Below are 22,259 nucleotides of genomic sequence, written 5' to 3' on the forward strand. Positions count from 1 at the left end.
CACTGCGCAGACTTTCTCAATGATGACTGGTTTGTTTGGGGATCTCCAGACCAGATCGTACGGGCATGCGGATTCATACTATTGCCAAAGGTTATCCGCATTCATACACGGCGCATGATTCCTCGGTGACTGGCCAGAGTCATCATAGTCCTCCGGTTCAGCATTAGAACGAGCTGTCAGTGCGATTTGCTAAAAGCAGCGGATTCTCTGTCTTGCTGGCTTTGGCTATTTGGTGATACAATCCCCTGGTATCTGTTTCTAGAGAATCCTATTCTGTTCCATGTGCACATAATTTTTCCACAGAGACGCGGAGCTCTACAAGACGAGTTGTAGAGTCGCTGAAGCCCACCATCTGCTGCTCGATAGACAAATGTCGGGGTTCTTGCGACTGAAAATGGCCATTGCAGGAAAACATGAGCTTGCGTCATCAGCAGAACGTTCTAGCTACCCCAAATAATCAAATGTGCATCCTGCTGAGGCTTAGGGTGACGCCAAAGCTTACAGGCTGCACCCTTTTCGACGGTTTCAGATTATTGCACGAACATCCTCCCAAAGTCTTTCTTCGCTCATGCACGGAGTAACAGTGACACCTTCGTCCTGACTGGATCCGGGGGATGAAGGATGGAGGCTTCGCAGGAATGATCAACCGAATGAACTAGAGGTGGAATGATCCCGACAATAGGGGTCAGTACGGAGTAACGTGGGCGTAAATCCTTCACTGCTGTCTCGAATCATATTTCCCGGGCTTCCAAGCTCCATTACGCCTGTGTCAGATCAAGAGTAGTTCATAGGGGATGTCTCCACCAAGAGTGCGTAATGCCATCCCAAAACAGCCGTTTCAATCTCTCCATTGGTCGTCCATTAGGGCCATTACCCGCTCCTGATGAACTTCTCTTCCGGGGGGGGGCGACATCTGAGAGTTAGTACCAATACTTTCAAGCCTAGTATGAACCTCCTTTGACTTTCACGCTCAGAGAGGACTTAGGCTACTCCTTCGCACCGACGATCAACGAAGGAAGGGAGTCCAACAGGCCGCACTATCGCTTTTGGAACTAATCAACCTCGATACGAGACCAGATCTACAAGACTACAACATCGGTCAAACACTTAGGCTAAAAAATTTTGGGCTTCCACCAGCAAGTCAGAAACCCACAAACACTCACCTTAGCAAACCGGGAGAATGGCCCTTTCTCTGCACGGGAAACTCCCCACCTTTCTCCATTCGAAGCGGAGATCCAGATTCATCCGGCGATTAACCGCAATCTAGGGCCTAGGCCATTCACCGCCGATTTGAGTCATGGAGGGCTGGCTGAGATAACAACGGTCGAAAATCTTGATCCTGCTCGAGGGAAACGCATGGAAACGCCACGGAGTCATGGTGTTTCTCGCTGCAGATGGTCGGAGGTTGATGGCTTGGACTGAATTATGGAAGTGGTTGGAATATGGTTGGAACCCACCGGACAAGATTGCAGAGTACTGTACTTGTTTCCGCCATAATCGCTGCTGTTGGAATCAGCCGACACGTGTCTTGGTCTCCTGGATCGGAATCCTTCCTAAGGGTAGGGAGGACAACCGAACACATTGCCCTCTAAAGTGGCTGGAACTGGATGAACACCGTCGGAGATGGATGGTTCTAGTTTGCTCATTCCATTATTATTATTGGATTCGAGAATGGATATCGATACGATATCAATTGAAAAACTTGGTGGTTTCTCTATCAACGGCAAATGACACCTATCCCAAGCTCGAGACCTACACGTGGAATAAACATAGCGGAGAGAGCGCTTGGTCGAAATACCCCCACTCCGTACGGAGTTGATATCTATCTACTCCATTCTGCGCCATATCAGTCAGGTTAAGCGAGACATCATCTACTGAGTACATTGTTTCGTATTTGATGTACGCAGGAGCCAGATAAAGATCGCCATCCCACTCTCACCGTCGGTAACCGTCTCCATCATCTATCTCCACTTTCGCTCTTAAAAAGAACGTCTAGAAATGTTCTGGAACATCCGGACCCCTGCTCCCACGCCCACAATACACCTACGATCCCTGCCAGCTAAACACCGGATGCTTGCAGCCGGTGAGATGGTAGAACAAACGGGTGTTTCAAGACATCCACAGATAGATATCCGTCGGACGCTTACGCTTCACCCCTGTTGGGGTTACATGGGCGTTTGAGGGGTGCTTTATCTGAGCCAACCACGCTCCAAATGTCCTTAATAATAATGATGCGGTAGTGGTCGTATTACTTCGTAGATATTCGTGTCAGATAAGTGCTGATCTCGAACCATCCAGAAGACGCCGAGTCAGCAGTCAGCCTTGTGGGTTTCGGTGGGTTTCGGACGATGATATATATATATCGACGGAGTACTCCGTACTCCGTACGAAGGATATGTGGGTGAGATCGGCGTGATTTGAGACAGCATTATAGTTTTGCTGACGGATGTTAGTCTAAGACAGAAATGACTAGAATTGACGAATGTAGGTTCATTGCCGGAGTATTATCGCACAATAGCACAGTAGTAGCGGCTCTTCTTGATACTTCCTTGGTTGCTCGTATACTCCAACTCGATGACGACCAGCGGAACAGGCTACAGGGATGACGAACTCACGAGCACCAATTCGCGATATATTTTAGGAATCCGGTGGTCAGCAAATCAATGTAGCCATTTGCCACCTTTTCAGCTGTCAAATGGAATAAGTGATATTGCAGGAGTACTCGGCTCTACGGATTCACCCTCTTTATCCAATGTTGATGCTTACCTCGGTTGTTACTAAAGTTACTTGAGAACCTAAACAAGAAAACGTCACCCGAGTCGCGATAACAGTCTACGTCAGTCAACATCGAGAGAGCAGACAGTTGACGGGAATATATCGGAAAAAGGATGCGACCGGTGGACAACATGGTAGCCATCATATGAACACCGAGGCATCGACCATCATCCTTAGTGACGAGTGTGGCTGGCCGCCCCCGATAACGATAACCATCAAGGAGTAAACCGGTATCATTATTTCTGTTCCAGTCGATAGCGACAAATGGTCCATCATCGCAGCTGCACCGGGAGTCGCCGAATGTGTTCGCCACGTACCTTCCCATTCCCCGAGCTCAGATGAAATACGATTAACAATATGAACTATCCAGTGATGATCGTCCGGGGAAGCTGCGAAAAAGCGGAAGCTCGCCCCAAGGTTTAAGCTATTAGTGAAATAACCTGGGATTTGGAATCCGGGACCCTTTTGCGGACGGAAGGGATCGCGATACTTCCGTCTGCTCTTGGGAACTGAGCCTGTAGCTCGAGCTGGAAGCCGCTTCCGCTGCGAGGAGGTACCTTCTATGTATCAATTTTCTCTGGGTCGGAACCGCCTTGCACGAAGTTGGAGATCCGTGCGGCGGGGATACGTACACACTGTCTTTCTTTGGAATGTACGGGGTAGCGGTAACCCTGGGGAGCTCGGGAGCGTAGGAGGGTGGCATTGACTCTGGCTTGTCTTCAGACGTGAGGAAGAATACCTTATGAATATGATGTACAGAATACAGGCGAGACATACATACTGTAAGCACTCCATGTTCTACTACTGATCTACCCCATACTGGAGAGGGCCTGAGCTTGAGCTTGGACTCCTCCCGCTCTGGCCTTACTGTGGTAGCTCCAGAGTCACGCAGTGCGACAGCTCCATAGCGATCATGATATGCACCAACAGCCGCCTCACATGCTGCGTGGCTCCATCGGGTTCGAGATTCCAGATTCCAAAATCATAGTTGGAATCTACAGCCCTAGATTGACAGACTCGATCTACTGCGTTCTAAGACGTTCTAAGACCGTCACCCCAGTCGCAGATGCAGCAGCCACAGGTCATCCCATAATGTGGCTGATAGTCGGTAATGCCTGAGCGATCCAAGCTCCTTCGTACATCGACACATATCAGGTCCTTCATTTCCTGTCGGTCGCTGGCATGGCGGGCTGGAATCCAATCATGAAGGAAGCGGTGAATCACCGCTCATTTGGCGCCAATGATGCTGGAGTCCCTGCACCGCACAGATGTGTGTGAGTGTTATATGTGTACAATTTGCAGTGCATACAGGGTACATAATTATTGGTCAAGCAACGCGGTGTGTCTGTTTGTGTATACACTGTGCAGAGCAAGGTAGGTACTGGTGTCGACTGTCGAAGAGAGATGGATAGTGGGCCAGGTAATAATAATAATACATGCATCGCATGAAGAGCTGTAAGTGGGCGGAACTGCAGGGTTGAATCCGGTCTCATGGGCCTACGAATCTGATCTTTGCGATCTGGAATGTCGGGGAGGATTGGATGGCGATCCCGGAATGCTGGGGTGCTGCGTCTGCAAGCGCCGCCCTTGTTAATCTACCATCAATCAAGCAATCCATCAAGGTCTCGATATTTGCTAAGTAGTAGCACAGAAGTACCTGCACTCAAAACAATCAGTGGCTTTGGCCTACGGGTAATGGAATGAAGGAGTCACGAACATGAGAGGGGGAATGGACAGATCGTCGTCGTCATCAAACAGTTATCGATCAATAAACCTGAGATGCAACATGCCTTGAATTCAATGCACATATCCCCCTTCTAGAAAGAACTTGTGAAGACACAGGACCTTGCTGTCCTTATAGACCGTCTCCTTTATTGACTGAATCAGGGAAACTGCCATATCCAGGACAGACACATATGTATGTGCCTTGGTCAATGCATTCCCACGGTCGGAGGCAGCATTCGACAATAGTAGTATGAGTAGTCATCCCTTGATCCGGGATGCGCTCCTCCCATCACCGTCTTTCATAGCTTGGACGGTTGGACCTACACTATTGTAAATCGCGTCCAAGTATCCATCAGACACCAATCTCCGCAATCCCGGGCCCTGTCTCCTGGAAGCTGGGACCCTGGCACGGCTATTTCCCGGTCTTCCGCGGCCCATCCCGTTCCCTCTGTCCCTTTCCCAAGGAGTACTTTTTCCAAAAGTTGATTGATCGCAAGGTCTAATTATTGAGTTTACGAAGACATGATGTGATGTCTAGCGAAAGACAAGGAGACAGAGACAAAGCGACGGAACGATCCCTTAGCCCTATTTTTTAATGATCACTACCGCTCTAAGTAAACTACTGTTGACTAGTAGGATGGAGGTATCCGCCCGGATGGGTTGCGATCGTCGATGTGGCTCCCTCCGGGTATGTAGAAGAAATCCCGCGGTGGCTGAAGCACGGCTGCTGGGTGGTGATTGGGTGTTAGTCTTCCAATGTCCTTTTGCTTTGATTGCTCGTGATCCATAGGTAGATTCGATGTCTGGGTCTAGACTTTTGGGATCCTGGACCTCGGGATACTTGAGTAAGATGTACCCCCTGGTAGTTGATACTGACAGTTGATACATCGAGTGTACTTTGGTCTTTTTACAGTGTCTAAATAAGCTGTAGCTGTCATATTCTTCAGCTATTTGATGTACCTGTGGAGTAGAATTTGAAATCACAAATTTTGATAGCTCGTCCATATTGTCGGGTTGATAAAAGTACTGTTCGAGGATGGTGAATACACCTTTCCTGATCGGGTAATTGCGATCCTAAGTTGATTGCTTGATCGGGAATGTAACACAGTGCTTTGCAGTCTCTACAAAGTAATCCGTACTATCTATCTCGTAGTGTCCTCGTCTCTGCCTTATCCAAAGTACTTTGCGCCTAAGGCCTACCCGGTTGGATGGTTCTCAGATTTAGGTGTCGCTGTCGGTACCTAGGCCAGAGGTTCCTCGGGTACACATAGTGATCAACATAAGGCTAGTAGCTAAGAAGTGGACACGCTCTGGATCCTTTGGACCGTTCCTAACATGTGCTCAATGAACCCATCTTAAGAGTGAATCAGGGGCATATACTCGTCAGGGAAGCGGTTGACCATCTTCACGGTCTCTTCCGAGTGCGACTTCATCTGACATGTGTCACCTTGATGTGATTCCTCGTTGCTTGTGACATCGCTCAAATATATGACAGCCACCTATACTGGGCTCTTGGTAGTCCGTACGGAGTACTTCCGTTTCTGGTCAGGGGAGCTGGTGCGGAGGAAAATACTGGACTTGCGACACGAAGAATTCATACTTTCCTTCAGTTTGTAGTAAATAGCTTAGAAGTGGGCTTCATCTCTCTACGCACAAAGAACAAAACTGTATTGCACAGTGGGTAGGAGCAGACGGAGGATTACCTACCGAGGGGGTCGTCCTCTATTTTTCCGTCCAGCTACCTAGGTATCATGGGGATAATTCCACGAGTCACAAGCTCGGCTGAAGTCACGGGAAAATCCAATCTGGCGAGAAGGCGTGTTTCATGTGTCTCATCCTGGTCGCCTAGTAGGCTAACTTATTGTTGCCCCAAGACGGGGAGATTTCCGGAGGAGCGGGTCGGGGGCCGTTGGATGCGACAGAAGTGCCTGGGCCTCACAGAGAACCTACAATCTACGGAGTAGCGACGAGGTTAGTTCCCCCGTACTCATAGGCTTCTCGTTTATCCTACGTTACTTCAGAGGGCTGGATCATGGTATTTAGTGGGGGTGGGTTGAAGACAAAATCACGGTTCAATAACCTAATTAATGGATTTAACACCACGTCTCGATGTCTTCAAGCCGAGTCAAAGAGTTCCGCGCCCCCGTCCCATGGTCTGGGTTACTGAGTTATCATGTGTTCGAACTCCGAGGTACCACCGGTCGCTCTTTCGTGGGGTGCCTCACAGCCTCGGGTGGTGGGCGAACATCTCAGGAAAATGAAGCTATGTGCTAATGACCACAGTTCACTCTGAAGAGACTGCGATTCTTGTCCTTGAGTTGAGGGCAAAAGGAAGATCTGGCTGATATTATGGTCATGGGCCTGGTAAAATGAATTTTGCCGCGACCGCGAGATGCGACTGAAGAAACCGCAAAATAAGGACCGAAATAAGGACGCATGCGTACCAAGTCAACAAATAGCCGGATCTCCACCGCGGATGCCGCGCATTTTACCGCGCTTTAGGGAGGCACAGAGGTATTCTTCTTTTCTTTTTCTAGCTCGTTATTTGGGAGCTACGATCATGAGTCAATAGGCTCAGTATTCAGGAGCCAACGCAAAATGACCTTGGGCAGAGATCAAGACTTCACAATCAGGATGCAAAAAAATCGATCGTTTCCCAGGCTTGCTGTTTGTCACCCTGACCGCCAGAAAGAATGGCCAGGAAACAACACACAGATAAAGGCCCGAACACTCGACATCTACCTATCTACACGCAACGTTTGCGGTCTGCTATCTGGCTGGACCGTCGACATGTATATACTCCCGTAAGAACTTGCGGACTTGCATCCGCCCGCTGTACGTACCTCTGTAGCATCGTGCATCCGCTGCGAGGAATGGATCAAACCACAGGAGCGGTGAAAATCGAGCTATCATCCTGCTGTGTGATTCGACCGCGCACATTTCTGTTTGAGCTTGAATACAGCAATCAGCTTTCAAGGTGTTGACCGCAAGAAATACAGGCGCGTTGGTTGTCGGAAGGAAGTGGTTTGACTGTCGCAAGGGTGGAAGGTGGCTTTCTTTTACTTTTTTTCTACTCCAGGTTTTACGGAGCACATGTGGTGACTGGGGAGCAATGATGTGTTTGAATCGACCGCCAGAGAAGTGGCGACCATGGTGAGCACCACTAGGCAGGTATCAGCCTTCACTGCAGGATTTGAACAAAACCCAGATAAATTTGTCGGATGAAACGACAGTCAGAATGGGGGCCTGCCTTACTCTCGTCTTGAAAAAGTGGTGCTACTCTGTGGAAGTTCAGGCTGCTGTTACATATGAAGCTCGTATATATGATAGTTGTCAGACGCCGAATTAGAGTCGGTCAGATTGCACGGGGTTCTATTTCGGCACTGATGATAATAATATCCGTAATGGGAAATAATACGGATCCTCTGATTTTGGGGGGACTACTCCTCCGGGAATTTCCTTACAAAGAATAATTAATTATTTTGGATGATTTGATTTTATTTCACTGATTTTATTTTCTTGCTGACCGTTCCTTCCCATTATTTATGATTTATCCCTTCTTCCCCACGCCCGCCCCCAATCCGATCTTCCCCGGCCCGCGGTCCGGCGAAAGGAAAAATAAATAAATAAAAAGACCGAAATAAATAGAGAATTAAAAAATAAAAGCAAAATAAAATAAAAATATTCGGGTAAGAGAAATTAAATAAATGCAACGAACAAAGGCCAGAAGAAATAGAAAAAGATAGATCCACGCCCACTGCACCAGGATCTCTGCTGTCAGATTGTTCTACTCTCTGTCAAACAACTTCACATCCAAAGAACGAAGTACCTAATATGGGTTCGCATTATCCTTCCACATCCATATTCAACTGGACTGATCAATTTCGACGACCCGTATACTACTGCTACACTTGAGGCCTTCGACTCATACCATCTCCTTCTCACATCCAACCATCTATTGCATACATACGGAGCGCCCCTTCCGCCTGATCGCTGTGGTCGCAGACTGTTGTCACTCACCCCTTTCAGCTCTTGATCGTTGGATCTTCGGGCGGCAGTTTAAAATCAAAAATAAGAAAATATACACCCGATTTTCTGCACCTGTGTGGTATTTTTGATTTGATTGCAGAGTGGTGGAGCCCAAGCATTTTTTGTTTTATTATTTATTTATTATTTTCCAACCCCCGCGACGCCTTATCTGTTGGTATATGCAAGGGAGTCCAGACTTCCCCGATCATCGATCTGGCCATCTATCTATATACATATACCCAGATACCCATTCACTGCTGCCACCTTCTCATCAGCAGTAACAACAACACCATTCACTCTTGTCAAAAGAGTATTTATCCTCTTGATCTCACCGTCTACTATCCACTCTCCATACTCTTACACACTTCCACATACTTCTACCTCTTCGACTGCTTCCAACGCGACACCTTCTCCTTGGTGGTATCACACCTGTTCCAGTTCTACCAAGATCCAGAGAAGACACTCCACACACACACACACACCGGAACAATGTATCCCTGCCTCGCTTTCAGTCATAACCAGTCCAGTATCAGGTCCACTCCGAGCGAAGCCAGCCCGACCCTCATCAACCATGTCTCCGCTGTCACCGACAGCTTTATGGGCGATGGCTACTTCAACTCCTTCGACTCGGAGGTTCCTAGAGCCCCTCCCCCATCTCTGGACAACGATACTCTACTCGATATTCATCCCCGCAAGACCTCATTCTCCGATGTCCTTGGAATGAGCAGCGCCTGCGCTTTCCCCTCTTGGCCCAAGCGCCCCAGTCTGCTGGGCTCAGATTCGGAAGGATCCACTGCCACTGCTTACCTCTCAGACGAGGACCTACTGTTCTCCAGTGGCCCTGCTTCCTCCTCGGAGTCGGCTATTGAAGAGGAATCGGCTGCTCAGGAACCGGCCATGGGCGCTCATTCCTTGACCACCGAACAACAGATCCAGATGGTGCGCGCTGCTGTTGAAGAAGAAGCTCACCGCGCCCGTTTCCTGGCTCAAGTTCAAGCACATGCGCGCGCCCAGCAAGCTCTTCGTGTAGCTCAGATGGCTGCGACAGAAAAGGAGAACACAAAGAGCAAGAAGCGCAGAACTTTCTCCGACAAGAAGAGACGCGCGACATTCGTCAGGACCATTTCCAGCCGTTCTTAGAGCATTGGGGTGTTGTCATCACATCTTTCTTACTTTTGTTACACCATAATCGTCATGATACTGTGATACCCCCAGTGCTCGCACCTTCGTCCACCCCACGTCTTTTCTTTACAACTTTTTTCATCGGTCTCCGGAGTTCTGGCATGTCAGCTGCATGGCCACTGCATAGCGCTTTCGATTCTTCTTGATTTTCCCATTTTGAACCTCCTTCAACAGCTATCGAGGCTCCGCTCCTACTCCTCGAATCACCGCTGCAAATGACGGCATCTGCCTGCTGTCAGATGCTGATGACAAGGCACCTGCTCTGGACCTATTCAGGAAAGGATGAGCAAAGCGCGAGTCTCTGACGATGACGCGAGAGAGTATATGCACGTGCATCACTCAGGGTCTCATGCGGCGACTTGGTTGGTTGGTGGGGCTTGCGCCGACGCAGGCGTACGGAATTCCAAGTCCGACTGGGGGCGCCGTGATTTGCTGCCCAAGACGGGCGGCCTGATTACATAATTTCCCCCTCGCTGACGGCGCATTGCAACCAAAAATCCAAAAAATAAACCAACTGGTCATCCCCCTCCTTCTCCTCGCTGGTCTCCGCCTTGTTTTCCTTCTCTCGCCTGCTTATCGTCGTGGCGTTCTCTCCTCTGCAACATTGACAGGGGGTTCGCGCGCCACGGATCGGCCTATCAATCTTCACGATCTCACCGCCATTGTGCCAGGCGCTTTCGATCAAGTTATTGTACCTAATAACAATGACTCACCGGAGATGATGCTGTCGCTGTCGCTGTCCAGGCCTGATAGCCATCTCGAATTTTCCCGACCCGGGCTTATCTGCCTCCTTTTACATCATATTTTTCGTTTCTGACTGTTTTTATGCGTTGTCGCGATGGCGTTGGTGAGCATAGCCGGCGCTCTGTCCTCTCGATATTTCGGGCTTATTTCTTCGTTTCTTCATCATCAGCGAGCATGGGACCATCTGTCCCACCTTATATTTAGCGTTTGATATCCTGTGTTTAGATACCCAGTCTTGTACTTTGGTCACATCCTGTTCTGGCGCCTCATACCCCGAGTCTGTTACATCACAGCTCTTGCGTTGCTTTTGTGTTCTGGTCGGATTTGAAGCACATCCGCTAGCATAGCATGCACCACATAAGGTAGCATAGCATTGCAAATACTATTAATTCAGTTGCATATGTTTTATCTTTTCCATGCAAGTAGTTAGAGTAAATGTAGTCTAGATGGAATTCAATCCGGTGTAACATTCACCTGAACAAGTAACAAATGCTCTAATCATTATTGTATTACATTCTACTACAGTCAGAAAAATCTATGGAGTAGATAGACACTCTACAGCCCCTTCCCAAGCAACTCCCCACCAACCTCCCTGATCAACCCCTCCTTCGCAAAAACCGGCATCTCCCCCTTCGCCCTCACCGTCTCCGCAATCCCCATCGCCCGACAGAGATCAACAACCGCCCCATCCGCCGGCGCCTCGTAGACCAGTAATCCCAGCGCAAACAAGAGCCCATGCAGCGCCTCCGCGCTCTCCGCTTCCTGGGCGATCGCTTCAACCAGCGACGCGGTGAGCTCCACCTGTTCCTCCTCGCTGAGCTTATCGGGGACGCCAGCGAAACGCGCGTTGTGGTTCGCGGCGGAAAGATTGTAGGCTAGGGAGGCGGCGACGGTGCGGAGGTTTGGGTGCGGATCTAGGAGAGAGGAGGTCGTGAGGGTTAGGACTGTGGTGTGGAGGTTGTTGTTGGCGCTGTTTGTGATCAGAGGGTCGAGGTAGAGCGGGGAGCTGAAGAGGTTGCAGATGAGCTGGAGCATGACGATGCGGAGGTTGTAGGGGCAGGAGGAGAGGTTTGTGGATGGGGAGAGGAGGGTGAGGAGGGTGGTGTGGTTGGGTTCTTCGGCGAAGAAGCTGGATACCCTTGTGTCGACGAAGAGGAGGCGGGCGAGGTCGACGAGCGCGAAGTGGTTCTCTGGAGGGAGGGCGTGGAAGGTGGATTGGAGATAGGAGGCGAAGGTTGGCAGGGCGTCGGGAAGGGCGACGTCTGCTGCTGGGCTGGTGGGTGTGGTTGATGATGATCGGGCGGTGATGAAGGCGATCATGGACTTGAGACGTGGGTCTTCGTGGTGCGGCTGGAGTTTCTGGACCAGCTTTTCTAGCGGAGGGACCTTCTTGTACATGACAAAGTTGGATAATTTCCGCTGAAAGCTGGGGAGACGGAGTTGGCGATGGCGATGGGTGGGATGGGCCATCTCGATGAGTAGACGCACGTTGCCGCGCAGCTTGGCCGGGTCGGCACCGCTCCATTCGTCGAGTTTGCTGCCCTTGAGGAATGTCATGAAGGTCGGCGTCGCTCGTACCCCGTACTTCATGCTGACGTCGTAGGCGGCGCTGATGTCGACCTTGATGAGGACGGCCTTGTCGCCTGCCTCCTCCGCCAGTTCATCGTAGGTAGGATAGACAACCTTGCATGGTGGACATGTCGCTGAGGTGAAGAAGATGACAGCACACGAATTGACCGCTGATTTGAGCTGTTCCTCAAGCTGGCTGACGTTGCTGACCTGTCGTACAGTGCCAGGGTGCACTGGCGCTGCAGCTCTTACTGGTGCCCTGGGAAGCGGCTGAGGAGCTGGCGCTGCAGCCTGCGTCACACCGCGCAAGGCCTGCTCAATCTGCGGCTTCATCATCTGCCCAAAGGGAGTGCTCAAGAACGTCTGAGGCAAGTTTTGAATGTGTTCTGGGATGCTCTTTCCGACCAGGAACATCGCAAGATCCTGTGTGAAATTGTTGCAATTGTGCAGAAAGAGGTCATACGACTGTCGGTGATGCTTTAGCCTATGCCTAATGCGAGGATGTGCAAGAGTGCCATACCTCTGGCGTATAAATCGACGTAAGCGACTGGATATACTCTTCGACCACGTCCACGGGGAGCTCGGTCTTCCCGAGAAGCAACTTCTCCATTGGCTGTCCGTGATGTGTACTGCCAGGGACGGATGTTTGAATCCCCTGGCCAAAGTAGTACTCGACACCATTGAGTACAATTGAGGTGTGGTATATGGCATCAATATAAGTTCCAGTCAATGCCAACGAATACTACAATATGTTAGGACAACCCCTACTGGGTCTGGGAATATGCGGTAAAGCCATACCATCCTTGCGAGACCCTACAGATCACATTAGTATACTCGAAAAAAGGTATTTACAGATAATCATACCTTGGAGAGGTCATAGACGTAGAGCTCTACATCCATCTTGACGTGGATGAGGCAGGAACGAGTCCAGTCGAATCAAATGAAGCCCTTACCTGATAACACAGGCCTGTATTTTACTAAAAGATCAATAAAAGGAAAATACCCTAGGATTTGTTAACAGATTCGATGTGATGGACCTGCTGCATCTGCGACAAAAGTTGTAGGAAATACAGGCATCAATTGGATCACGTCAGCCGATCTCCGTCACGAGGATTCCGTCATGTTCGATCAGATACTATCATATTGGCATGTGTCCAATTGCTAATGCATCATGCAGAAAACCTTTGTTTATCCAACCCAAGACCGCAATTGCTGGAAAGTGTCCCATGAATCCCTGAAGAGAGCCCCTGGTAGAAAGTAGAAACTCTGTAGATCTTATCGCAAAGCTATCGCCCATGGACCACTCGGAGAGCATTCCTTCTCCGCACCCGCATCTCTTCCTTTGACGAAAACATCTCCAAGTCAACTGCGCCATACCCTGCATTTCAACTCTGCGACATGGTAAGTGCACACCTTTCTACCTACTTTTTCATCACCAGCGCCACTAATTCATCTTCCATTAAGCCCCCCAAGAAGCGCAGCGCCCCCGCCACCTCATCAGCCCCAAAGAAAGCACGCCAATCTAAACTCGCCAAAGAAAACGACATCAGCGCCGAAGAAGAAAGCGAGATCAAAGAAGTCTTCCACCTCTTCTCTACCACAGCCGACGAATTCCCCAATGAAAAAGAAGGCGTTATTCCCCGCGAGGACGTGCGCAAAGCGCTCGTGTAGGTCCTCCCCCATTCGTCTACGAATCCAGTGTGAAAGCGGTATTGACGCAGTACAAAAGAGCGCTAGGTCTCCCTCCCTCCGACTCGAGCGAGCTCCACTCGATCCTCTCCGCCGTTGATCCAACGAATACCGGCTTCGTTCCGTATGCGCCGTTTGTATCCGTCGCGGCGGCGAAATTGAGGTCGCGGTCTGATGAGGCGATGTCCGCAGAGGTGGATGCGGCTTTTCAGCTTTTCACGAAAGGAACAGATGGGCCGATTACGTTGGGACATCTCCGGCGCATTGCGCGCGAGTTGAAAGAGGATAACCTTGGTGAAGAGTTGCTCAAGGATATGATTCTTGAGGCGAATGGTGGCGCCGGGGTTAATGCTGGGGTGACCCTGGAACAATTTCATGATGTTATGACTCGGGCTGGGGTCTTTTGATTACACTTTTGTTCCATTATCTTTCTTCGGGTGGGTTCAAGGCGTTCCAGGTAGTGTTACTGGTTTAGCGGGTGCCTAGGTTGGGGTTCTCACGTTTATATCTTGTCGCCATCTTGTTGCTCATACCGAGCTAGGTCCAATGCTGGTGCCCTCTAGGCTCCATCGGACTACATATCAAACTGTACCAAGTCGGAGATGTCAGAATCGTCAGAATTCAAGTCCAATTCCGAGTCAATAAAGTTGAATAAATGACTAGGTCATAGAACATAATTTGTCGATACCCAACATCACAATCCGATGTGGTGTAATGGCTAACATCGCTGTCTCTCACACAGCAGCTCGGGGTTCGATTCCCCGCATCGGAATAACTTTTTTATAACTTTTTGCACATCTTGAATTAATCCGTTCTACAAGAACCCGGAATTTTTTCCAGTAACACACATATATATATATATATGGTAGGTATTGCTTGCTCGTATTTTGTAGTTTTTTGAATATACTAGAACAAGTTTCGCTTTGGAAACAAAGCTAGGAACAAAAGCGCGACCATCCATGAACGCCTAAAACATGCACAGTTGGGGTATCATTATAAACAGTATACACAATTCGGAAGGTGGTGATTTAGGCCGCAGTTAAGGCGTTACCTCAAGAGAAGATTTGCCCAGTGAAATCGCATGATCGTCAGCCAGAAGCTGAAGCTTGTCAAGGGGCACATCGAATCTGTCTGCGGCGGATACGCTTGTGGCTGGGGACGTATCAGGAGAACCGTGGGTGATCGTAGACGTCGTGGACATATCGTTTGACGTAGCAGAATTGCAGACGGACTCGAGCTTCTCGCCCTCCACTGCGTATGTTCCCTCCGTCTGAGTATATTCTGAGCGTTGCCGATCAACGGCTTCATAAAAAAGCATGAAAGCACCTCCCTGAGACATCACGCTTGCCTCACTGACCATTTGTACATCATCGTCGCTCAATCGGAACCACCGTTCAGCTTTGTCCTTCTCGCCATCCGCCTCCAGCACGGTGTCCGGAACGTGGGCCGGGAAGAGATCTGACGGGTATTTCCTGTAGCAGATATAATGTCCATTTTCGTGGCGGCCGTAGTGCGTCACCACGGCCCGCAATTCGAAAAAGCGGCCGGAGACATCGGAAGCCGACCCAGCTTCAGGGAGCATAGACTCCTTAGGGTCGGTGCCCCATCTTTCAAAGTCAATCTCACCCCAGCTGGAGGACTTTGTCCCCAGACACCACTCATTCAAGTCAAGTACATTGGGAAATCTGACGGCAGCATAATTCTTCCTGAGCATCCCTGTATTCTCGTCAAACATGCTTCGGTTGATATGTATCACAAGGCATTTTGGCGTCCTCGCGATTACCGCCTGTCTTGATTTGGTCGACGTGACGCGGTTCTTGGACGGAATATGACACTTCTTCACCAAAGTTTTTTCCGCAAAATCATCCTCTCCTAGCGCTTCCTCAACAGCCCGCAATCGCTCTTCAGCAGAGGTCCTGAGTGCGCCTGACACTTTTGAGGAGTCAGGCGTATCTGGCAGCTTCATATCTTCTTCGATCTGTTTAAGAAGATTTTCTAGCTGATCCTTGGCGCGTAAAAGGGTGCACTTTGCACATTCCACACCTTCAATGGGCTCGAGGTGCATGTACTGATCAAGGCATTGCCGTACGTCGTATTCGTTTTGCCCTCCAAGTGGCACCGTAAGACAATTGAACGGAATGAGGGAAAGACCTTCGGTCCAGCTGCATTTCATGCAACCTACTCTTTGCGCAAGAAGGCCTTCCAGAGGGTTACGAGTCGGGTGCCGTTCAGTTGCACGAGGGGATGAAACGTCTGCGCCATCCGCATCCGTATGTGAAGATTCCGCTCCGATGATGTTCTCGACTGGCCCTGCCATTTTCAACCCCAAATTCCTCGTCCGACGTTTCGTAGCCTGCTGCACCTCGTGATCGACCTGACCCACAACTTTGGAAAAATATTCCTGCGCATCCTGCTGTTGCCAACTGCTCATCGATTTGAGCTCCGCCGGAATCCACAGCCGCTGATCATGATTATCAGCATTGTTTAACCGCTCGATGACGCCTTTAAGAGCCTGATGAGTCGAAAAGGATCCTTTATCCCCTAATGTCCGGATGTTGCGCTCCAAGAACTCCACAAGCGAGCGCAGAGATGCTAGACCCTGAATGATGCTATTTTGGTAGCATGAATTGTCCCAGTTTCCGAGCCCTGGGGGCAGATTGTCCTTAGCGCCAAGTAATGCCGTACCGAATCCTGAAAAGGTCGTAGAACAAGGAAGGAAGGAGGAGAGGGAAGAGTTATCGAGTCCAAGGATACGTTGCATTGCTTCACTCTTCGCTTGAAAGTTCATAGTAAGAAGGTCCTTGTCAGTTGAATCTAGTTTCGATGTCCTCGAATCCAGGGCAACAACTATTCGAGACGGTGTCAAATAGACTATGAGGTTCCACAGAGCTCGTGGTATCGAAATCGGCGCAACTCCGAAGTAATTTAAGACAAGATAAGCCAAAATGCCAGCCACAACTCCGTAGGTCAGAGTGGGATTATTACTCTGCAACCGCTGCAGAAACGTCTCATGCTGGCTATGTTGAGGTTTATGTAAAGGACTCTGAGTGAGGATGTCGAATCCCCCTCTTCGAGCATTCATGGCTAACCAGAAGAAGAGAAGGACGACAGCATAGAGGCTTTCGGAGCATCAAATGAGAAGGGAAGGTGAAGAAGTTTGTTGTGTTGCATCTGTATGGGACAAGGATTGTCTTACGCCAGCTCGCGTCAGCCTCTGTAAAAGAAGCCGCGGGCTGCGGTTGCGGTCTCTGTCGGTCACCGGAACTTTTCTTCTATCGATAAGCGGCTTCTCCACCCATCCTGACTATTTTTTCATTTCTCATTTCGAGTATCATAAACACAAAATGGCCAAAGCGAGACGTAAGTTTTCTACGAAGAAACTACGAGGGAATGGACGCCTTGATGCTAACATCACTGTGAATTATAGCCAAGTCGATACATTCTCGCGCTGCTCGGCGGGCGGCTTCCCCAAGTCTCGACGTCGACAAGTCGTTGACTGCACTGCCACGAGCCGAAAACAATGTCATACAGCGAGAATCTGTTCTGAATGAACGCGCCAATGCTGGGGTGTCGAAAAAATCAAAGGCCAAAGCCAAAACAAGAGCACAGCGCCTGAGACAACAGAAGGGCATGGAAAGAGCTGAAATTGTCTACTCTCGGCTGGAGAATAAGGTAGCCAAGAGCGTCTCGCGGGCTAAAAATGTCAAAGCACGCAGGGTATGAAGGTTCCTTGTCTATTTGGTAAGAATGCTAACGCTGACATGTGTCGTTCAGTCTGATTGGGAATCTTTAAATCGCAATGTATCTGGGTCCATGTTCGAAACTCTTCAAGAGCAGGATGACGATAGCCATCTCGATGATGCTATGGTTGATGTTTCTGGTGCGCCGGAAAACAAAAAGCGGACATCAAAGCCGGCGAAGGTCACGCAGAACCCTGTGGCAGATGATCATGCCGACATCGACGTTGATGATGACATTACATGAGAAATTCGATGGAATAAGACAATGAAAATCTCGAGTCAGCTATCTCCTTGGTCTGAGCTGATTGATCATTCGCTCAATTTCAGCAACGGCTGGTCCCGAAGCTTTCGCCCGAAGGAGTTCAAGAGCATTGACGTCTTTTGCTCTGTGGGCTTCCTCTCCGGCTTTTACGATCATTCCACATTTCACCCACATTTCAATCCTCTCGTCAACGGGCAGATTGGTGCATTTCGGAATAAAAAGCGAAGCAAGCTTGGTGTTTCCAGCACCTAGGACTTCATTATAGAAAGGCTATCAAGCTGTATGTGAGTATGTGTTTAATGAAATATCAGGACGTGGGTAATGTTTTACTCACCTCCCATCCAATCGGGGATTTCTTCTTGGCCATCTCTTCCAATTCACCCCAGTCTCTCTTGGCGACCAGGGCTCTTAATCGCAACCACCAATAAGTCTTGTCCGGCATCCTGAACTCGCTCTGAATCTTATGCGCTCGTTTTCCGTAGCCCGATTTGATCAGTCTGTAGATAGTATCATTTAAGCTGAGGCCGACAAACTCTGAGCGATCTGCGATGTCTTTGTCCAAAGCCTCTTGGACCTTAAGTAATTGTGACGCTTCAGAAAGCATTTTCTGCTGTAAAACCGCAGTTGCATCCTTAGAATCCGATAATAGCTTAGATGCGAGGAGGAGTTTCTCAGTTTTATGCGGTAAGTCTGTCGCATTCAGTGCCTCCGATAGGAGGACATTTGAACCATCGATAGGGCGGTCATCCTGGTAGAATAGATCTTTCAGCAACTCTGTGTCTTCCCCTCGAGCATTCGCTTCGACCAATGCCGAGGCGATGGGTCGGGTGTTGATCATCCTAAAGAAGCTGGCGAGAGGGAGTTTGCTCTTCAAGTGCAACAGTACATAGATGACAAGATCATCATCTCCACTCTCGATCGCCTTGTCCAGGGCGACTTCGTCTTCTTCCATTCTCAGCAGCAGCGGGACTTGCTTACCACCCCGGGGTTCGTGGTTCAGAAGCTGCGTGGCCAGGTGAGCGCGTCCTTCGTCGTATGCAGCTTGAGCAATCTGCTCGAAGGATATCCCGGGCTTGCCTTCCAATTTCTGCACAATGAGTTTGCACACGGCTTCGTCGTCGACTGTGGATACCTTGACCTTCTGGCTGGCCCAGTGCACATAGATCTTGTCCGCTGGAATCTGGAGATAATCGGATATTCGGATGGAAAGCAGATATTCATGTCGGTTAACCAGGCGTTCGATGAGTTTCTCCGGTGTGAGTCGCAGATATTGCTCATAAGAAATAGGCAACCCTATTTGGTAGTCCCTCACTGCTTTCAGCACTCGAAGTTTCTCCGTCATTTCGACGAACTCATCGCTGTTGTACAGTTCTAAGACAGACTTTCCATAGGAAGCAGCTTTCAGCAGCCTCTTCTGCCAGTAGACATCAAATTCGTGGCCCGCAGCCTTGACACAGGTATCAACCGCTTCTGGTAAACTGGAGCGAATGCGTTGTATGTTTTCGTCGGCCTTGGGCGACTTTTTCTCCAAGAGATCTACCGAATCCAGAAGGACCGAAGCTGGGCTTGTGGAACCAAGCCTGAAGATGGCTTCAGTGACATCTGTGCCGAGCCTAGTTGTTAGCCGTCGCTATGCCGCAAATCGTGCTGCCCTTACCTGTAACTTTGTGCAAGAACTCGCAGTTATCATTCGTAATCAATAGGACTCCATCACATTCGGGTATCACATGCACAGTGCCGTCGTAGTAATACCTTCACATGGTAAGTTTGTGCAGACAATGAAATCAAAGATAACATACTTAGCAGCAGCGCCATTGGGGCCAATGAGATGTATCTCATCCTCCCATGCAATGACAACAGCGTCATCGCCACACCAGTCGACGGTACGAGGAGTCACTCGAGATTTCGGGTCATATTCGGTGTGTTTACTCTGAAAATCACTGCTCACTACCCAGACCTGACCCTCGGCGGTGTAAAGGGCCACGAACCGACCAGTAGGTGATACGCTTGCATGTTTGAAAGGTCCATTCTGAAGCACTTTGTCTTCTGCTTCTGTGGAATCAATCAAAAATATAGTCTTGTCGACTGCCAGTAGCACCTCCACTGAACGAGAAAGAGTATATGGTGGCGGGATCAAAGACCAAGAAGAAACTTCTCCTTCTGGACACGGCGCTAGCAGCTTCGGTCGCGGCTCATCATAGATTGAGACAGCAATCAGTTGGTTATTTGAGAGCAGAGCGACAAAACCGTTGTTCCAGAACTTGCATGCTCTTACGCCATATTCTTCAGCTCCCTGCCAGATGAGGTTAGCATCATGGCTCTGCTATATATTTATACTGACTCACGTTTCCTAGAGAAAAAGACGTAAAGTCACCATGCAGGCCGAAATATCTGCGGACTGTTCCATCTTCTGTGATTACTAGCAGCTCTTCTTTTTCGGACCAGCCGAGCCCTCGAATCGTCCCATGTTCCCACTACAAGATTAGCATGAGTACATCAACGTCGCAGCCTTTAGCTTTGCCTGACTATATGGCAGGAAGCTTACATTGATGCGATTTATGTGCTTTCCAGAGCACGAATAGATGTCAATGCTAGATCTAGCTGTATGAGCATCGCGAAACATGTACGGTTTGCTTTCGTCCCGATGAAGGGCTATACATCTCATCAGTCATTGAGACAGATTAAATCACGCTTGTAACGTACCAATAGCTCCTCCATATGGCGCGCCGGCGACAATGTAGTTGTCCAAGTCTACATCCTCGTCAAAGATAGCGTCATACACGGTGACTTTCCTGTAAAAACTGTCCCCAAGTCGCTCCCAATTCGCAAGAGGATTTGACGGCGCCATTAATTGTGCTTAGTTATATTCATTGATGAAAGATACACAGTGCAGAGACACGTATCAGTCCAATGCACTGATTGACTGCGGTCTGTTGCCTTCCTATCCGAAGGTCGACATGGGATCCGAATCCCGCGCTAATCCCGATCGGATAAGCTATACCTTAGGCATCATTACGTGCCATTACACCTGGTTATCTTACTTAGGTTTCATCAAACCGTAACCCCATTATTTCGCTTCGAATAGCATCAACACCATGGCTCCAGGAGTCAATAATCATGGATGATAAAGAAGACATAAGCAGTCTTGTTTCTGATCTTTCAGATCTTGAAGTTGCACTTCTACTATCTCTTGCTGTTCATGAACATTGTCTCATTGAGACGACCAACGACTGCATCCATGACGTTGCGAAAGAACTGGCGCTGGTAATTTTGATCACTAAATGTTGGCTCCTTGCTCAACAAGCCGCTAATACCTTCATAGATATGCTCGAGTATCTTCAGCCGCACGTATAAAATTCTGGAATGCTCGTCAGCTACCTCCTTGGAGGATTTTTACTCTGAAATCCTAGTGTCGGATGTATCCAAGGCGAGTGCGCCGTACTCACGCCCGCGTAAGGGTGCTGAATCTGTATGATGATAGCCACAACTTTGACTACACGACCACGACTAATCCTTCTAGTTGTCAATCCATCTCAATACCACGGAGCCAAGGGATCGTACGAGGTCGCCTGGTTTCCGCAACCTCTTCGGGGACAAGAAAGTCGTCGACATCGTCATCGCCAAGAACTTCAATTATGTTGACGAGGATATACAACTTCATGCTCTGGAGGTAGGATTTCTTGACCATCACGACGATGCTTTGCTTAAACATCGCCAGTTGATGCGCTCCAAACGGTTGAACACAAATCATGGCCCAATTGAAGCTCCGCCTGACTTCCTCTTCGTCCCTCTTGTAGTGCGCAGCTCGGACCAGCTTCACCCTCGGTTGAATCATCATCTGGTGCGTGTCTTCATTTGTGCAATAGATGTCCGTTATCTACTGACGTGCAGCTAGAATGACCATCTTATCCTCTCTCACTATCATGACCCTACGGACGGCTATGTTCACCTAGAAGAAAATACCGACTGGCTCTCAGATGGACAGTTGTCAACCTCGTCTGTGGTCCGTAAATCGGATGCTCAGCTAAAGAATCAGAATCCAGCAGTTGACCAGAACGTATGCTTTCCTTTAACCTCTGGATTGACCTCCTGCTAATGAATTGGTCTAAAAGTTACTTGACAAAATAGAACACCTAAGCGCATCGGTCTCAGTGGGTGCAGACATAATACGGTATCAGCAAGATATTGTTGTATTCTTGCGACTAAGCCGCGCTGTTGCTGGGGGCATCACAGCACGATCAAACATGCAGTTTACGAAACTCTCGAAGTACGTCCAGCTAATCTGTTTTCTTTGAAGAGTACGCTGAATCAATCATGGCAGACTACTCGCAACATTACACGGAATTGACTATTTGACACCCTCGATTGTGGCTTTGGCGGCAAGAAAAGCCTTCCGCCATCGGATCGTCTTAGCAAAACCTGAAGATGATAGAAGTTTGCAATACGGGAGCGACATACAGGCCTTGACTAAAGTCCTTGCTCAAGCCAGTCCGGATTCCATACTGGACGGTGTTCTTGCACTGGAGCCTCCATTATGAATCGAC

General features: G+C 49.2%; 7 protein-coding genes and 1 non-coding gene across 8 annotated transcripts; 5 read left to right on the forward strand and 3 right to left on the reverse strand.

Annotated features, from left to right (window-relative positions):
* Window positions 1–9,018: 9,018 nt before the first annotated feature.
* On the forward strand, window positions 9,019–9,669 carry Aud_005522 (uncharacterized protein; the record flags this gene model as incomplete). The annotated part of the gene is made up of 1 exon (XM_043290451.1): window positions 9,019–9,669. The coding sequence occupies one exon, from the start codon at window positions 9,019–9,021 to the stop codon at window positions 9,667–9,669; it is 651 nt and encodes a 216-aa protein (XP_043146386.1).
* A 1,341-nt stretch (window positions 9,670–11,010) lies between these two features.
* Window positions 11,011–12,924, reverse strand: Aud_005523 (bifunctional C97 family peptidase/thioredoxin family protein; the record flags this gene model as incomplete). The annotated part of the gene is made up of 3 exons (XM_043290452.1): window positions 11,011–12,447; window positions 12,545–12,766; window positions 12,889–12,924. 3 exons carry the CDS (start codon window positions 12,922–12,924, stop codon window positions 11,011–11,013), a joined length of 1,695 nt encoding a protein of 564 aa, XP_043146387.1.
* Window positions 12,925–13,422: 498 nt separating this feature from the next.
* Window positions 13,423–14,120, forward strand: Aud_005524 (EF-hand superfamily Ca2+-modulated protein; the record flags this gene model as incomplete). Its single annotated transcript, XM_043290453.1, has 3 exons — window positions 13,423–13,425; window positions 13,489–13,691; window positions 13,754–14,120. 3 exons carry the CDS (start codon window positions 13,423–13,425, stop codon window positions 14,118–14,120), a joined length of 573 nt encoding a protein of 190 aa, XP_043146388.1.
* Window positions 14,121–14,413: 293 nt separating this feature from the next.
* Aud_005525 lies at window positions 14,414–14,485 on the forward strand. Its single transcript has one exon. It is a non-coding gene; the product is annotated as a tRNA-Glu (tRNA).
* Window positions 14,486–14,752: 267 nt separating this feature from the next.
* Window positions 14,753–16,795, reverse strand: Aud_005526 (ubiquitin-specific protease UBP1; the record flags this gene model as incomplete). The annotated part of the gene is made up of 1 exon (XM_043290454.1): window positions 14,753–16,795. The coding sequence occupies one exon, from the start codon at window positions 16,793–16,795 to the stop codon at window positions 14,753–14,755; it is 2,043 nt and encodes a 680-aa protein (XP_043146389.1).
* A 262-nt stretch (window positions 16,796–17,057) lies between these two features.
* Window positions 17,058–17,697, forward strand: Aud_005527 (Alb1 domain-containing protein; the record flags this gene model as incomplete). The annotated part of the gene is made up of 3 exons (XM_043290455.1): window positions 17,058–17,073; window positions 17,141–17,430; window positions 17,488–17,697. The coding sequence occupies 3 exons, from the start codon at window positions 17,058–17,060 to the stop codon at window positions 17,695–17,697; spliced, it is 516 nt and encodes a 171-aa protein (XP_043146390.1).
* A 39-nt stretch (window positions 17,698–17,736) lies between these two features.
* On the reverse strand, window positions 17,737–20,563 carry vp16 (tethering complex subunit VPS16; the record flags this gene model as incomplete). Its single annotated transcript, XM_043290456.1, has 7 exons — window positions 17,737–17,985; window positions 18,050–19,317; window positions 19,373–19,467; window positions 19,515–20,008; window positions 20,061–20,189; window positions 20,261–20,367; window positions 20,419–20,563. The coding sequence occupies 7 exons, from the start codon at window positions 20,561–20,563 to the stop codon at window positions 17,737–17,739; spliced, it is 2,487 nt and encodes an 828-aa protein (XP_043146391.1).
* Window positions 20,564–20,832: 269 nt separating this feature from the next.
* Window positions 20,833–22,253, forward strand: Aud_005529 (uncharacterized protein; the record flags this gene model as incomplete). Its single annotated transcript, XM_043290457.1, has 5 exons — window positions 20,833–20,979; window positions 21,236–21,556; window positions 21,611–21,772; window positions 21,828–21,982; window positions 22,037–22,253. The coding sequence occupies 5 exons, from the start codon at window positions 20,833–20,835 to the stop codon at window positions 22,251–22,253; spliced, it is 1,002 nt and encodes a 333-aa protein (XP_043146392.1).
* Between the last annotated feature and the right edge of the window lie 6 nt (window positions 22,254–22,259).

The sequence above is a fragment of the Aspergillus udagawae genome (genome assembly GCF_001078395.1).
Source record: "Aspergillus udagawae IFM 46973 DNA, scaffold_4, whole genome shotgun sequence".
Classification (NCBI taxonomy): domain Eukaryota; kingdom Fungi; phylum Ascomycota; class Eurotiomycetes; order Eurotiales; family Aspergillaceae; genus Aspergillus; species Aspergillus udagawae.